This window comes from Numenius arquata, unplaced genomic scaffold (genome assembly GCF_964106895.1).
Source record: "Numenius arquata unplaced genomic scaffold, bNumArq3.hap1.1 HAP1_SCAFFOLD_706, whole genome shotgun sequence".
NCBI classification, from domain to species: Eukaryota; Metazoa; Chordata; class Aves; order Charadriiformes; family Scolopacidae; genus Numenius; species Numenius arquata.
The window spans coordinates 55,256-71,013 of record NW_027414357.1 but is presented as its reverse complement, the minus strand read 5'-3'; the positions used below and the strand labels follow the sequence as shown (position 1 = coordinate 71,013).

The window sequence follows — 15,758 nt, the reverse complement described above, 5'->3', positions numbered from 1 at the left end:
GGCGGATTTTGCTCATTTGTTTTGGCTCGTTTTTTTTTCTTTATTCTGATGCGAAATTACAGCCCCCGGGGGGGGGGGGGGGGGGGGGGTGTCCCCCCCCCTTCCCCCCTCCTCCTCCTCCTCCTCCCTCCCCCCCCCTCCAAGGTGGGTGTCGGGGGGAGGGGGAGGGGGGGGGTGCGGTGGGGCGTCGTCCCCGTCCCCCCTCCTTTCCTCAGTAGCAGGTGACATCGGAGTCGGCCAAGACCACCGAGACGTTGACGGCGGTGGCTTTACCCAAGCTCTTGTCCAGGTTCTTCTGGAGGAACTTCAAGGGGATCCCGTCGTGGCCGACCAGGCAAGCGAAGGAGTCGCCCCGTTGCCAAGCGGCCACCGTGGTCCTCAACATGCTGTAGACGCTCCAGGAGGTCCCCTCTCGGCGAGGACCGTAGGTGGAGACGGCCCCCGGGGCCACCGGTTGATCCTCTTGGGTCCACGTCACCAAGATGTCACCAGGAGAGAAGCCGGTGGCCAAACAGGTCAAGGTGGCCACCTCCTGGCGGGCCAGTTCCTCGGCGGGAGGGGGGAAGACGTAGACGGAAGGTGCCTTCACGGAGGCCACTGGATGGGGGGGTGGGAGGGGGGAGGGGCGAGAGAAGGTCAAGGTGGGGGGGGAGGGGTGGGGTCCTCCCAGTAGACCCACCTCCTCCCCTTTGGCTGGCCCAGTTGGCCCAGGTTCTCCACCTAAGACCTTGCCAGTTGGCTCTCCCAGTTGGCCAACCTCTTCCAGTAGACTCTCCCAGTAGCCCCAGGCTCTCCCAGTTGGCCAACCTCTTCCGGTAGAACCTTCCTTCCAGTAGACCCTCCCAGTTGGCCAACCTCTTCTGGTAGAACCTTCCAGTAGACCCTTCCTTCCAGTAGACCCTTCCTTCCAGTAGACCCTCCCAGGTGGCCAACCTCTTCCAGTAGACTCTCCCAGTAGCCCCAGGCTCTCCCAGTTGGCCAACCTCTTCCGGTAGAACCTTCCTTCCAGTAGACCCTCCCAGTTGGCCAACATCTTCCAGTAGAACCTTCCAGTAGAACCTTCCAGTAGACCATTCCTTCCAGTAGACCCTCCCAGGTGGCCAACCTCTTCCAGTAGACTCTCCCAGTAGCCCCAGGCTCTCCCAGTTGGTCAACCTCTTCCAGTAGACTCTCCCAGTAGACCCTTCCTTCCAGTAGACCCTCCCAGTTGGCCAACCTCTTCCGGTAGAACCTTCCAGTAGACCCTTCCTTCCAGTAGACCCTCCCAGTTGGCCAACATCTTCCAGTAGAACCTTCCAGTAGAACCTTCCAGTAGACCGTTCCTTCCAGTAGACCCTCCCAGGTGGCCAACCTCTTCCAGTAGACTCTCCCAGTAGCCCCAGGCTCTCCCAGTTGGTCAACCTCTTCCAGTAGACTCTCCCAGTAGACCCTTCCTTCCAGTAGACCCTCCCAGTTGCCCAGCTTCTTTCAGTAGACCCTTCCTTCCAGTAGACCCTTCCAGTAGACCACCTTCTTCCAGTAGACCCTCCCAGTTGCCCAACCTCTTCCAGTAGACCCTTCCAGTAGACTCTCCCAGAAGATTGGTCTCCTCTTGTAGACTCTCCCAGTTGACCTCACCAGTGGAGAAGACCCTTCCAGTAGACTTGTCTCCTGTAGACCCTCCCAGTAGACTCTCCCAGTAGACTAGGCTCTTCAAGTAGACTCTCCCAGTAGTCAAGACCCTTCCAGTAGACCCTTCCAGTTGGCCAACCTCTTCCAGTAGACCCTTCCGGTAGACTAGGTTCTCCCAGTAGGCTCTCCCAGTTGGCCAACCTCTTCCAGTAGACCCTTCCGGTAGACTAGGTTCTCCCAGTAGGCTCTCCCATTTGGCTAACCTCTTCCAGTAGACCCTTCCGGTAGACTAGGTTCTCCCAGTAGGCTCTCCCAGTTGGCCAACCTCTTCCAGTAGACCCTTCCGGTAGACTAGGTTCTCCCAGTAGGCTCTCCCAGTTGGCCAGCCTCTTCCAGTAGGCTCTCCCACTTGGCTAACCTCTTCCAGTAGACCCTTCTGGTAGACTAGGTTCTCCCAGTAGGCTCTCCCAGTTGGCCAACCTCTTCCAGTAGACCCTTCCGGTAGACTAGGTTTTCCCAGTAGGCTCTCCCAGTTGGCCAACCTCTTCCAGTAGACCCTTCTGGTAGACTAGGTTCTCCCAGTAGGCTCTCCCAGTTGGCCAACCTCTTCCAGTAGACCCTTCCGGTAGACTAGGTTCTCCCAGTAGGCTCTCCCAGTTGGCCAACCGCTTCCAGTAGACCCTTCCGGTAGACTAGGTTCTCCCAGTAGGCTCTCCCAGTTGGCCAACCTCTCCCAGTAGACCCTTCCAGTTGACTAACCTCTTCCAGTTGACTAACCTCTTCCAGTTGACTAACCTCTTCCAGTTGACTCTCCCAGTAGACTCGCCTCTTCCAACCAGTGCCTTCCACTTGCCCCCAACCCCTCCTCTTCCCCTGCCCCACCCCCTCCCTTCTCACCCAGCTTCTCGGTGGCCACCACGACATCAAGCCACCCCGTCCCCCTCCCACCTCGGTGGGGCTGGATGTGGGGCAAGGGGTGGGGCGGGAGGCTCCTACCTATTTCCTTCTTGATGGTCTTGGTGATGGGTCCTTCCAGTTGGGGGCTTTGGATGGTGCAGGAGAACTTCTCCCCCGAGTTCCACTCCTCGGCGCAGATCTTCAAGGTGCTGGTGAGACGGTAGAGCCCGTTGTCCAGTTCCTGGGGGGTCCCCGTGGTGACATCCAAGGCGCCCCCTTGGTCCCTGCTCCAGACGAACTTGACATCCTCGGGGTCCTTCAGGTTGGTGGCCACGCAGGTGACGCTGCCGTTCTGGCTGAGGTAGAGGTCCTCCAAGGAAGGGGGGAGGAGGGTGACGGTCACCACTGGTTTGTCATCTGGGGGGTAGGGTGGGGGGTGAGGACCTCTGGGTGAAGACCTCAGACGCCAAATTAGGGGTGCCCCCCATCAAGGCGGGGAGGGGAAAAGCTTTGGTGGGCCCCCCATGACCCACGTGGTTTCAGAAGAACCTTCCGACTCCCCCCCCCCAACCAAAAAATAACGACGTTTTGGACCAAATCGAGGGGTTTTCCACCAAAATTTCCACACACCCCCCCCAACCCATTTTTGGAAATTTTTCGAGCTCGATTTGTCCGTTTTCTTCACAGTTTCTGGATTTTAGCCCCAAAAAAGCCACCACTGGCCTGGGACATGACCTTCTTCTCCAGCGTCATCAGGGGAGGGTTGAAGGTAGTGGATCTTGGGATCCATCTCAACCTTCTCGACCCTCTGGTGGGTCCATTAACACCCTCCGTCTCCAGATCCTTCCACCATCCAACCATTTCAACCCTCTGGTGGGTCCATCAACCCCTTCCATCTCCAGATCCTTCCACCATCCAACCATTTCAACCCTCTGGTGGGTCCATCAACCCCTTCCATCTCCAGATCCTTCCACCGTCCAACCATCTCAACCCTCTGGTGGGTCCACCAACCCCTTCCATCTCCAGATCCTTCCACCGTCCAACCATCTCAACCCTCTGGTGGGTCCACCAACCCCTTCCATCTCCAGAACCTTCCACCACCATCCCACCACCCAACCAACCAACCGATTCTCCCTCCTCCCACAGACCCATGGACCGACCCACCACCCAGCCACTTCTCCAAGACCTCCTGGACCCTCCTCCAACTTCACCTGAGCAGAAGGTGCTGATGTTGTAGACCTCAGGTGTCTTCAGGGCGGGGTGGGTGACCTCGCAGGAGAACTCAGCCCCGTTGTCCCAGCTCTGCCGGCTGACGTTGACCTGACTGGTCATGGTGGCCTTGTCACCGGAGCACTTGTCACAGCTGGTGACCACCTGCGTGATGGGCTTCTCCACGTGGTTGACCAACCATTTGATGGTGGCTTCTCCGGCCTTGGCCCCCTCAACGTGGCACATCAGGAGGACCTGCTCCTCTTTCTGGTACTTGTTGGGGTCACCCAAGAGCTTGATGACCGGGGGGGGTGGACAAGCATCTGCAGAAGATGCAGGAGAAGAGGTGACTGAGGTGTCACGCGAAGCTGGGGGCCAGGAGAAGCCAGGCAGGTGGCCACCAAGATGTCACGCGAGGCCAGGAGCAACCCCAACCCATCTTGGTGGCCACCAGGACATCATATAAAGCTGGGACCAATATCAATCCATTCTGGTGGCCACCAAGATATCGTGGAAGGTTGGGAGGAAGGTCAACCCATCTTGGTGGCTACCTGGGACCAACCCCAACCCATCTTGGTGGCCACCAGGACATCATATAAAGCTGGGACCAATATCAATCCATTCTGGTGGCCACCAAGATATCGTGGAAGGTTGGGAGGAAGGTCAACCCATCTTGGTGGCTACCTGGGACCAACCCCAACCCATCTTGGTGGCTACCTGGGACCAACCCCAACCCATCTTGGTGGCCACCAAGATGTCATGCGAGTCCTGAACCAACCCCAACCCAACCTGGTGGCCACCAAGAGGTCCCACAAGCCCTAGGGGTGACTTACCCTCGATGACCTTGGTGGTGGTGGCCCCCGTGGGGCTGTGGGACACCTTGCACTGGAAGGTCTGGTCCACCTGGTCAGCTGGGACGGTGTACTGGGAGATGAGGGCGTAGTAGCCAGTACCAGTCGAGAGAACTGGGAAGGTCTCCTGCTGCCCGGAGGAGGCACTGGAGGTCCAGGAGATGGTGGCCGGTTCGGGGAAGAAGTCGGCGGCCAAACAGGCCACACTGACCTTGGCCCCATCCTCGCAGCCGCAGGGCAGCAAGGGGTAGACCACGGGGGCGGTGGCTTTGACTACAAAGGAGAAGAGCATCATTAAGGGGGGGCTACTGGCATGGACCACCCCCCCATGGAGCTCTGGTGGCCTCAGTTGTCCCTGTCCTGGAGCTTGGCTACCAAAACCCAACGCTGGGCTACTCTAGAAGGGCTTAAACCCCAGCTTGGCTACCCAAACCCAACGCTGGGCTACCCTAGAAGTGCTTAAACCCAAGCTTGGCTACTAAAACCCAGCGCTTGACTACCTTAGAAGGGCTTAAACCCAAGCTTGGCTACCAAAACACAACCCTGGGCTACCTAAGAAGGGCTTAAGGCTGAGCTTGGCTACCAAAACCCAACGTTTGGCTACCTTAGAAGGGCTTAAACACAAGCTTGGCTACCAAAACCCAATGCTGGGCTACCCTAGAAGGGCTTAAACCCAAGCTTGGCTACTAAAACCCAGCGTTTGGCTACCTTAGAAGGGCTTAAACACAAGCTTGGCTACTAAAACCCAACACTGGGCTACCCCAGAAGGGCTTAAACACAAGCTTGGCTACCAAAACCCAATGCTGGGCTACCCTAGAAGGGCTTAAACCCAAGCTTGGCTACTAAAACCCAGCGTTTGGCTACCTTAGAAGGGCTTAAACCCAAGCTTGGCTACTAAAACCCAGCGCTTGACTACCTTAGAAGGGCTTAAACCCAAGCTTGGCTACCAAAACACAACCCTGGGCTACTCTAGAAGGGCTTATGGCTGAGCTTGGCTACCAAAACCCAGCGTTTGGCTACCTTAGAAGGGCTTAAACACAAGCTTGGCTACCAAAACACAACCCTGGGCTACCTAAGAAGGGCTTAAGGCTGAGCTTGGCTACCAAAACCCAACGTTTGGCTACCTTAGAAGGGCTTAAACACAAGCTTGGCTACCAAAACCCAATGCTGGGCTACCCTAGAAGGGCTTAAACCCAAGCTTGGCTACTAAAACCCAGTGCTTGACTACCTTAGAAGGGCTTAAACCCAAGCTTGGCTACCAAAACACAACCCTGGGCTACTCTAGAAGGGCTTAAGGCTGAGCTTGGCTACTAAAACCCAGTGCTTGACTACCTTAGAAGGGCTTAAACCCAAGCTTGGCTACCAAAACACAACCCTGGGCTACCTAAGAAGGGCTTAAGGCTGAGCTTGGCTACCAAAACCCAACGTTTGGCTACCTTAGAAGGGCTTAAACACAAGCTTGGCTACCAAAACCCAATGCTGGGCTACCCTAGAAGGGCTTAAACCCCAGCTTGGCTACCCAAACCCAACACTGGGCTACCCTAGAAGGTCTTAAACCCAAGCTTGGCTACTAAAACCCAACGCTTGGCTACCTTAGAAGGGCTTAAGGCTGTGCTTGGCTACCAGAATCCAACGCTGGGCTACCTTAGAAGAGCTTAAGGCTGTGCTTGGCTACCAAAACCCAACGCTGGGCTACCCCAGAAGGGTTTAAATTCAAGCTTGGCTACCAAAAGCCAACCCCGGGCTACCTTAGAAGAGCCAGCGGCCAGCAGAGGAACAAGTCCTTGCCCAAGCGGCCACCGCTTTGGCTAGTCCCCATTTTTCGGGGGGGGGGGGGGGGAGGGGGGGAGGGAAGGGGGGGGGGCTGGCGGCTTCCCCCCCCCCCCCCCCCCGCCCCCCCCTCCTGCTCCTTGGCCACCTGGTAGCCCGAAGGGAGGAGGAAGTGGCCACGAAAGACGATGTGAAATCGGTGGCCCCCGAGAAGGAGGAAGTTCACGGGGGCACGAGAATTTCCCCCAAGTCCCGTTTCTCACCCCAAAAACGACCCTCCCCCCCCCCCCCCCCGATGACATCACGGCGTCGGGGACCCATATCTTGGGGGGGAGGGGGGGGAGGGGGGGACATGACATGGGACCACCCCTCCCCCCACCTCTACTAGCCCACCCTCGATCGGTGAGTGGCTTGGAAATGGGGGGTGGGGGCCACCAGGGCTTTTGGGGGGGGTGGGGGTGGGGTTACTGGGGCTACTGGGATTACGGGGCTACTGGGGGGACCGGATGGGCTTGTCTAGACAGGGGGAAGTCAAGCGTGGCTACCAAAACTCAACGCTTGGCTACCCCAGAAAAGCTTAAGGCTGAGCTTGGCTACCAAATGTCGAGGCTAGGCTACCTTAGAAGGGCTTAAACCCGAGCTTGGCTACTAAACCCCAATGCTTGGCTACCATAGAAGAGCTTAAAGGTGAGCTTGGCTACCAAAGCCCAATGCTTGGCTACCTTAGAAGAGCTTAAGGCTGAGCTTGGCTGCCAGAACTCAAGGCTGGGCTACCTTAGAAGGGCTTAAACCTGAGCTTGGCTACTAAACCCCAAAGCTTGGCTACCATAGAAGAACTTAAGGCTGAGCTTGGCTACCAGAACTCAAGGCTGGGCTACCTTAGAAGGGATTAAAGGTGAATTTGGCTACTAAAACCCAACACTTGGCTACCTTAGAAGAGCTTAACACTGGGCTTGGTGACTAAAACTCAAGGCTGGGCTACCATAGAAGAGCTTAAACCCGAGCTTGGCTACCAAAACCCAACATGGGCTACCAAAGAAGAGCATAATGATGAGCTCGGCTACCAAACTTCAAGGCTGGGCCACCCTAGAAGAGCTTAATGGTGAGTTTGGCTACTAAACCCAATGCTGGGCTACCATAGGAGAGCTTAAACTCAAGCTTGGCTACTGAAACCCAACCCTGGGCTTGTGTAGACAGGCAGGAAGCCAAACACGGCTACCAAAACTCAAGGCTTGGCTACCCCAGAAAAGCTTAAGGCTGAGTTTGGCTACCAGAACTCAATGCTTGGCTACCCCAGAAAAGCTTAAGGCTGAGTTTGGCTACCAGAACTCAAGGCTTGGCTACCTTAAAAGGGCTTAAACCCGAGCTTGGCTACTAAAAACCAACCTGGGCTGCCATAGAAGAGCTTAAGGCTGAGCTTGGCTACTAAAAGCTAAGTCTGGGCTACCTTGGAAGAGCTTAAACCCGAGCTTGGCTACCGAACCCCAATGCTTGGCTACCTTAGAGAAGACCAAGGCTGAGAATGGCTACCAAACCTCAATGCTTGGCTACCCTAGAAGAGCTTAATCCTGCGCTTGGCTACCAAATCCCAACCTGGGCTACCATAGAACATCTTAAGGCGAACTTGGCTACCAGAATTCAAGGCTGGGCTATCCTAGAAGGGCTTAAACCCAAGCTTGGCTACCAGAACCCAACCTGGGCTACCCTAGAAGGGCTTAAGGCTGAGCTTGGCTACCAAAACCCAATGCTGGGCTACCCTACAAGACCTTAAACCCGACCTTGGCTACCAAAACCCAACGCTTGACTACCATAGAAGAGCTTAAACTCAAGCTTGGCTACTGAAACCCAACCCTGGGTTTGTCGAGACAGCAGGAAGCCAAGTGTGGCCACCAAAACTTAACACTTGGCTACCCTAGAAGGGCTTAAACCCAACTTTGGCTACTAAAACTCAACGCCGGGCTTCCTAGAAGACCTCGAAGATGAGCTCGGCTACTAAAACCCAACGCTTGGCTACCCTAGAAGAGCTTAAACCTAACCTTGGCTACTAAAACCCAAGGCTGGGCTACCCTAGAAGCGCTTAAAGGTGAGTTTGGCTACTAAACCCAGTTCTTGGCTACCCTAAAAGGGCTTAAACCCGAGCTTGGCTACTAAAACCGAAGGCTTGGCTACCCTAGAAGAGCTTAATGCTGCGCTTGGCTACCAAAACCCAACCTGGGCTACCATAGAACATCTTAAGGCTGAGCTTGGCTACCAGAATTCAAGGCTGGGCTACCCTAGAAGTGCTTAAACCCAAGCTTGGCTACCAGAACCCAACACTGGGCTACCATAGAACAGCTTAAAGGTGAGCTTGGCTACTAAACCCAGTTCTTGGCTACCCTAAAAGGGCTTAAACCCGAGCTTGGCTACTAAAACCGAAGGCTTGGCTACCCTAGAAGAGCTTAATGCTGCGCTTGGCTACCAAAACCCAACCTGGGCTACCATAGAACATCTTAAGGCTGAGCTTGGCTACCAGAATTCAAGGCTGGGCTACCCTAGAAGTGCTTAAACCCAAGCTTGGCTACCAGAACCCAACACTGGGCTACCATAGAACAGCTTAAAGGTGAGCTTGGCTACTAAACCCAGTTCTTGGCTACCCTAAAAGGGCTTAAACCCGAGCTTGGCTACTAAAACCGAAGGCTTGGCTACCCTAGAAGAGCTTAATGCTGCACTTGGCTACCAAACCTCAATGCTTGGCTACCCCAGAAGAGCTTAATGCTGCACTTGGCTACCAAAACCCAACCTGGGCTACCATAGAACATCTTAAGGCTGAGCTTGGCTACCAGAATTCAAGGCTGGGCTACCCTAGAAGGGCTTAAACCCAAGCTTGGCTACCAGAACCCAACACTGGGCTACCATAGAACAGCTTAAAGGTGAGCTTGGCTACTAAACCCAGTTCTTGGCTACCCTAAAAGGGCTTAAACCCGAGCTTGGCTACTAAAACCGAAGGCTTGGCTACCCTAAAAGGGCTTAAACCCGAGCTTGGCTACTAAAACCGAAGGCTTGGCTACCCTAGAAGAGCTTAATGCTGCACTTGGCTACCAAAACCTAACCTGGGCTACCATAGAACATCTTAAGGCTGAGCTTGGCTACCAGAATTCAAGGCTGGGCTACCCTAGAAGGGCTTAAACCCAAGCTTGGCTACCAGAACCCAACCTGGGCTACCCTAGAAGGGCTTAAGGCTGAGCTTGGCTACCAAAACCCAAGGCTGGGCTACCCTACAACACCTTAAACTCAAGCTTGGCTACCAAAACCCAACACTGGGCTACCATAGAACAGCTTAAAGGTGAGCTTGGCTACTAAACCCAGTACCTGGCTACCATAGAAGGGCTTAATGCTAACCTTGGCTACCAGAACTCAACACTTGGCTACCATAGAAGAGCTTAAAGGTGAGTTTGGCTACCAAAACCCAAGGCTGGGCTACCATAGAAGGGCTTAACGCTGAGCTTGGCTACCAGAACTCAAGGCTTGGCTACTCTAGAAGAGCTTAAAGCCGCGCTTGGCTACTAAAACCCAACGCTTGGCTACCTTAAAAGACCTTAAAGGAGAGATTGGCTACTGAAACCCAAGGCTGGGCTACCTTAGAAGGGCTTAAACCCAAGCTTGGCTACCAAACCCCGGCGCTGGGCTACCCCCAAGAGAGGAGCAGCCCAGTGTGGCTACCAAATCCCACCGTGGGCTTCCCTAGAAGGCCTCAGAGCCAGAGCTTTCCTGGGCAACCTCGGAGCCCAGGGTGGCTACCAGGGCTCCCAGCTGGGCTCGGGTGGCTACTAGCAAGCCCAGTGTGGCTACCAGAACTTCTGTGTGGCTACTGGAGCTCCCAGCATGGCTAGCATGGCTCTGACTATGGCTACCAGGGCTCCCAGCTGGGTTTGGGTGGCTACTATGGAGCCCTGTGTGGCTAGTACAGCTCCCGGCGTGGCTAGCAGGGCTACCAGCTGGGCTTAGGTGGCTACTACTGAGCCCTGTGTGGCTAGTACAGCTCCCAGTGTGGCTAGCAGGGCTCCCAGCTGAGCTTGGGTGGCTACTGTGGAGCCCGGGGTGGCTACCTGGGGTCACTCTGTGGCTAGCAGGGTTCCCAACGTGGTTACCAGGGCTCCCAGGGTGGCTAGCAGGGCTCCCAGCTGAGCTTGGGTGGCTACTATCAAGGCCAGGATGGCTAGGAGGGCTCTCAGGGCGGCTACCAGGGCTCCCAGCATGGCTAGCAGGGCTCCCAGCTGGGCTTGGGTGGCTACTACTGAGCCCTGTGTGGCTAGTACAGCTCCCAGTGTGGCTAGCACGGCACCCAGCGTGGCTACCAGGGCTCCCACTGTGGCTACCAGGGCTCCAGTGTGGCTACCAGGGCTCCCACTGTAGCTAGCAGGGCTCCCAGCTGAGCTTGGGTGGCTACTATCAAGGCCAGGATGGCTAGGAGGGCTCCCAGGGCGGCTACCAGGGCTCCCAGCATGGCTAGCAGGGCTCTGACTATGGCTAGCAGGGCTCCCAGCTGAGCTTGGGTGGCTACTGTGGAGCCCGGGGTGGCTACCGGGGGTCACTCTGTGGCTAGCACGGCTCCCAGCGTGGCTACCCGGGCTCCCACTGTGGCTACTAAGGTTCCCAGCTGAGCTTGGGTGGCTACTATCAAGGCCAGGATGGCTAGGAGGGCTCCCAGGGTGGCTACCAGGGCTCCCAGCATGGCTAGCATGGCTCTGACTATGGCTAGCAGGGCTCCCAGCTGAGCTTGGGTGGCTACTGTGGAGCCCGGGGTGGCTACCGGGGGTCACTCTGTGGCTAGCAGGGCTCCCAGCTGAGCTTGGGTGGCTACTATCAAGGCCAGGATGGCTAGGAGGGCTCCCAGGGTGGCTACCAGGGCTCCCAGCTGAGCTTGTGTGGCTACTATGGAGGCCAGCATGGCTAGTACAGCTCCCAGCGTGGCTATCAGGGCTCCCAGCTGAGCTTGGGTGGCTACTGTGGAGCCCAGGGTGGCTACCTGGGGTCACTCTGTGGCTAGCAGGGCTCCCAGTGTGGCTACCAGGGCTCCCACTGTGGCTAGCAGGGCTCCCCGCTGAGCTTGGGTGGCTACTATCAAGGCCAGGATGGCTAGGAGGGCTCCCAGGGTGGCTACCAGGGCTCCCAGCATGGCTAGCAGGGCTCCCAGCTGGGTTTGGGTGGCTACTATGGAGCCCAGCATGGCTAGTACAGCTCCCAGCGTGGCTAGCAGGGCTACCAGCTGGGCTTAGGTGGCTACTACTGAGCCCTGTGTGGCTGGTACAGCTCCCAGTGTGGCTAGCATGGCACCCAGCGTGGCTACCAGGGCTCCCACTGTAGCTAGCAGGGCTCCCAGCTGAGCTTGGGTGGCTACTATCAAGGCCAGGATGGCTAGGAGGGCTCCCAGGGTGGCTACCTGGGCTCCCAGCATGGCTAGCATGGCTCTGACTATGGCTAGCAGGGCTCCCAGCTGGGTTTGGGTGGCTACTATGGAGCCCAGCATGGCTAGTACAGCTCGCAGCGTGGCTAGCAGGGCTCCCAGCTGGGCTTGGGTGGCTACTGTGGAGCCCGGGGTGGCTACCTGGGGTCACTCTGTGGCTAGCAGGATTCTCAGCGTGGCTTCCAGGGCTCCCAGCGGGGCTTGGGTGGCTACTACTGAGCCCTGTGTGGCTAGTACAGCTCCCAGTGTGGCTAGCACGGCACCCAGCGTGGCTACCAGGGCTCCCACTGTGGCTACCAGGGCGGCTCCCAGGACGGCTCCCAGGGCGGCTCCCAGGGCTCCCAGTATGGCTAGCAGGGCTCCCAGTTGGGCTTGGGTGGCTCCCAGGGCTCCCAGGATGGCTCTGACCATGGCTACCAGGGCTCCCAGCTGGGCTTGGGTGGCTAGTACTGAGCCCAATGTGGCTACCAGGGCTCTGAGCTGAGCTTTTGTGGCTACTAGTGGACTCAGCATGGCTACCAGGGCTCCCAGCTGGGCTTGGGTGGCTACTATGGAGCCCAGCATGGCTAGTAGAGCTCCCAGCGTGGCTAGCAGGGCTCCCAGCTGGGCTTGGGTGGCTACTGTGGAGCCCGGAGTGGCTACCAGGGGTCACTCTGTGGCTAGCTCGGCTCCCAGCGTGGCTACCCGGGCCCCCAGGGTGGCTACCAGGGCTCCCAGCTGAGCTTGGGTGGCTACTATGGAGCCCAGCATGGCTAGTACAGCTCCCAGCGTGGCTAGCAGGGCTCCCAGCTGAGCTTGGGTGGCTACTGTGGAGCCCGGGGTGGCTACCAGGGGTCACTCTGTGGCTAGCAGGGTTCCCAACGTGGTTACCAGGGCTCCCAGGTTGGCTAGCAGGGCTCCCAGCTGAGCTTGGGTGGCTACTATCAAGGCCAGGATGGCTAGGAGGGCTCCCAGGGTGGCTACCAGGGCTCCCAGCATGGCTAGCAGGGCTCCCAGCTGAGCTTGGGTGGCTACTGTGGAGCCCGGAGTGGCTACCTGGGGTCACTCTGTGGCTAGCAGGGTTCCCAGTGTGGCTTCCAGGGCTCCCAGCTTGGCTTGGGTGGCTACTACTGAGCCCAGTGTGGCTAGCAGGGCTCCAGCGTGGCTACCAGGGCTCCCACTGTGGCTAGCAGGGCTCCCAGTGCGGCTAGCATGGCTCTGACCATGGCTACTGGGGCTGCCAGGGTGGCTAGTATGGCTCTGATTATGTCTCCCAGGACTCCCAGCTGGGCTTGGGTGGCTACTGTGGAGCCCGGGGTGGCTACCAGAGGTCACTCTGTGGCTAGCAGGGTTCTAGCGTGGCTAGCAGGGCTCCCAGCTGAGCCCGGGTGGCTACTATCAAGCCCAGGATTGCTAGGAGGGCTACCAGGGTAGCTACTAGGGCGGCTACCAGGGCGGCTCCCAGGGCTCCCAGTATGGCTAGCAGGGCTCCCAGTTGGGCTTGGGTGGCTCCCAGGGCTCCCTGGGTGGCTCTGACCATGGCTACCAGGGCTCCCAGCTAGGCTTGGGTGGCTACTATGGAGCCCAGCATGGCTAGTAGAGCTCCCAGCGTGGCTAGCAGGGCTCCCAGCTGGGCTTGGGTGGCTACTACTGAGCCCTGTGTGGCTACCAGGGCTCCCAGTGTGTCTAGCAGGGCTCCCAGCTGAGCTTGGGTGGCTACTATCAAGGCCAGGATGGCTAGGAGGGCTCCCAGGGTGGCTACCAGGGCTCCCAGTGTGGCTAGCAGGGCTCCCAGCTGGGCTTGGGTGGCTACTGTGGAGCCCGGAGTGGCTACCAGGGGTCACTCTGTGGCTAGCAGGGTTCCCAGTGTGGCTTCCAGGGCTCCCAGCTGGGCTTGGGTGGCTACTACTGAGCCCAGTGTGGCTACCAGGGCTCCCAGGGTGGCTACCAGGGCTCCCAGCTGGGCACTGGTGGCTACTAGGGAGCCCAGCATGGCTAGTAGAGCTCCCAGTGTGGCTAGCATGGCTCTGACCATGGCTACCGGGGCTCCCAGCATGGCTAGCATGGCTCTGAGCTGAGCTTTTGTGGCTACTAATGGACTCAGCATGGCTACCAGGGCTCCCAGCATGGCTAGCAGGGCTCCCAGCTGGGCTTGGGTGGCTACTGTGGAGCCCAGTGTCGCTACCAGGGCTCACAGTGTGGCTAGCTCGGCTCCCAGCGTGGCTACCCGGGCTCCCACTGTGGCTACTAAGGTTCCCAGCTGAGCTTGGGTGGCTACTATCAAGGCCAGGATGGCTAGGAGGGCTCCCAGGGTGGCTACCAGGGCTCCCAACATGGCTAGCATGGCTCTGACTATGGCTAGCAGGGCTCCCAGCTGAGCTTGGGTGGCTACTGTGGAGCCCGGGGTGGCTACCGGGGGTCACTCTGTGGCTAGCAGGGCTCCCAGCGTGGCTAGCAGGGCTCCCAGTGTGGCTACCAGGGCTCCCAGCTGAGCTTGGGTGGCTACTATCAAGGCCAGGATGGCTAGGAGGGCTCCCAGGGCGGCTCCCAGGGCTCCCAGCATGGCTAGCAGGGCTCCCAGCTGGGCTTGGGTGGCTACTACTGAGCCCTGTGTGGCTAGTACAGCTCCCAGTGGGGCTAGCACGGCACCCAGCGTGGCTACCAGGGCTCCCACTGTGGCTAGCAGGGTTCCCAGCGTGGCTAGCAGGGCTCCCACTGTAGCTAGCAGGGCTCCCAGCTGAGCTTGGGTGGCTACTATCAAGGCCAGGATGGCTAGGAGGGCTCCCAGGGTGGCTACCAGGGCTCCCAGCATGGCTAGCAGGGCTCCCAGCTGGGTTTAGGTGGCTACTACGGAGCCCAGCATGGCTAGTACAGCTCCTGGCGTGGCTAGCAGGGCTCCCAGTTGGGCTTGGGTGGCTCCCAGGGCTCCCTGGGTGGCTCTGACCATGGCTACCAGGGCTCCCAGCTAGGCTTGGGTGGCTACTATGGAGCCCAGCATGGCTAGTAGAGCTCCCAGCGTGGCTAGCAGGGCTCCCAGCTGGGCTTGGGTGGCTACTACTGAGCCCTGTGTGGCTACCAGGGCTCCCAGTGTGTCTAGCAGGGCTCCCAGCTGAGCTTGGGTGGCTACTATCAAGGCCAGGATGGCTAGGAGGGCTCCCAGGGTGGCTACCAGGGCTCCCAGTGTGGCTAGCAGGGCTCCCAGCTGGGCTTGGGTGGCTACTACTGAGCCCTGTGTGGCTGGTACAGCTCCCAGTGTGGCTAGCACGGCACCCAGCGTGGCTACCAGGGCTCCCACTGTGGCTACCAGGGCTCCAGTGTGGCTACCAGGGCTCCCACTGTAGCTAGCAGGGCTCCCAGCTGAGCTTGGGTGGCTACTATCAAGGCCAGGATGGCTAGGAGGGCTCCCAGTGTGTCTAGCAGGGCTCCCAGCTGAGCTTGGGTGGCTACTATCAAGGCCAGGATGGCTAGGAGGGCTCCCAGTGTGTCTAGCAGGGCTCCCAGCTGAGCTTGGGTGGCTACTATCAAGGCCAGGATGGCTAGGAGGGCTCCCAGGGTGGCTCCCAGGGCTCCCAGCATGGCTAGCAGGGCTCCCAGCTGAGCTTGGGTGGCTACTGTGGAGCTCGGAGTGGCTACCAGGGGTCACTCTGTGGCTAGCAGGGTTCCCAGTGTGGCTTCCAGGGCTCCCAGCTTGGCTTGGGTGGCTACTACTGAGCCCAGTGTGGCTAGCAGGGCTCCAGCGTGGCTACCAGGGCTCCCACTGTGGCTAGCAGGGCTCCCAGTGCGGCTAGCATGGCTCTGACCATGGCTACTGGGGCTGCCAGGGTGGCTAGTATGGCTCTGATTATGTCTCCCAGGACTCCCAGCTGGGCTTGGGTGGCTACTGTGGAGCCCGGGGTGGCTACCAGAGGTCACTCTGTGGCTAGCAGGGTTCTAGCGTGGCTAGCAGGGCTCCCAGCTGAGCCTGGGTGGCTACTATCAAGCCCAGGATTGCTAGGAGG

At 58.5% G+C, this 15,758-nt stretch overlaps 1 gene segment (V, D, J or C); it reads right to left on the bottom strand.

The window, feature by feature from the left end:
• Positions 1 to 211: 211 nt before the first annotated feature.
• Positions 212 to 12,192, bottom strand: LOC141477936 (Ig alpha-1 chain C region-like). The segment is given in 5 exon segments: positions 212 to 597; positions 2,608 to 2,925; positions 3,720 to 4,040; positions 4,551 to 4,841; positions 12,045 to 12,192. Coding segments are annotated over 5 exon segments (1,464 nt in total).
• Between the last annotated feature and the right edge of the window lie 3,566 nt (positions 12,193 to 15,758).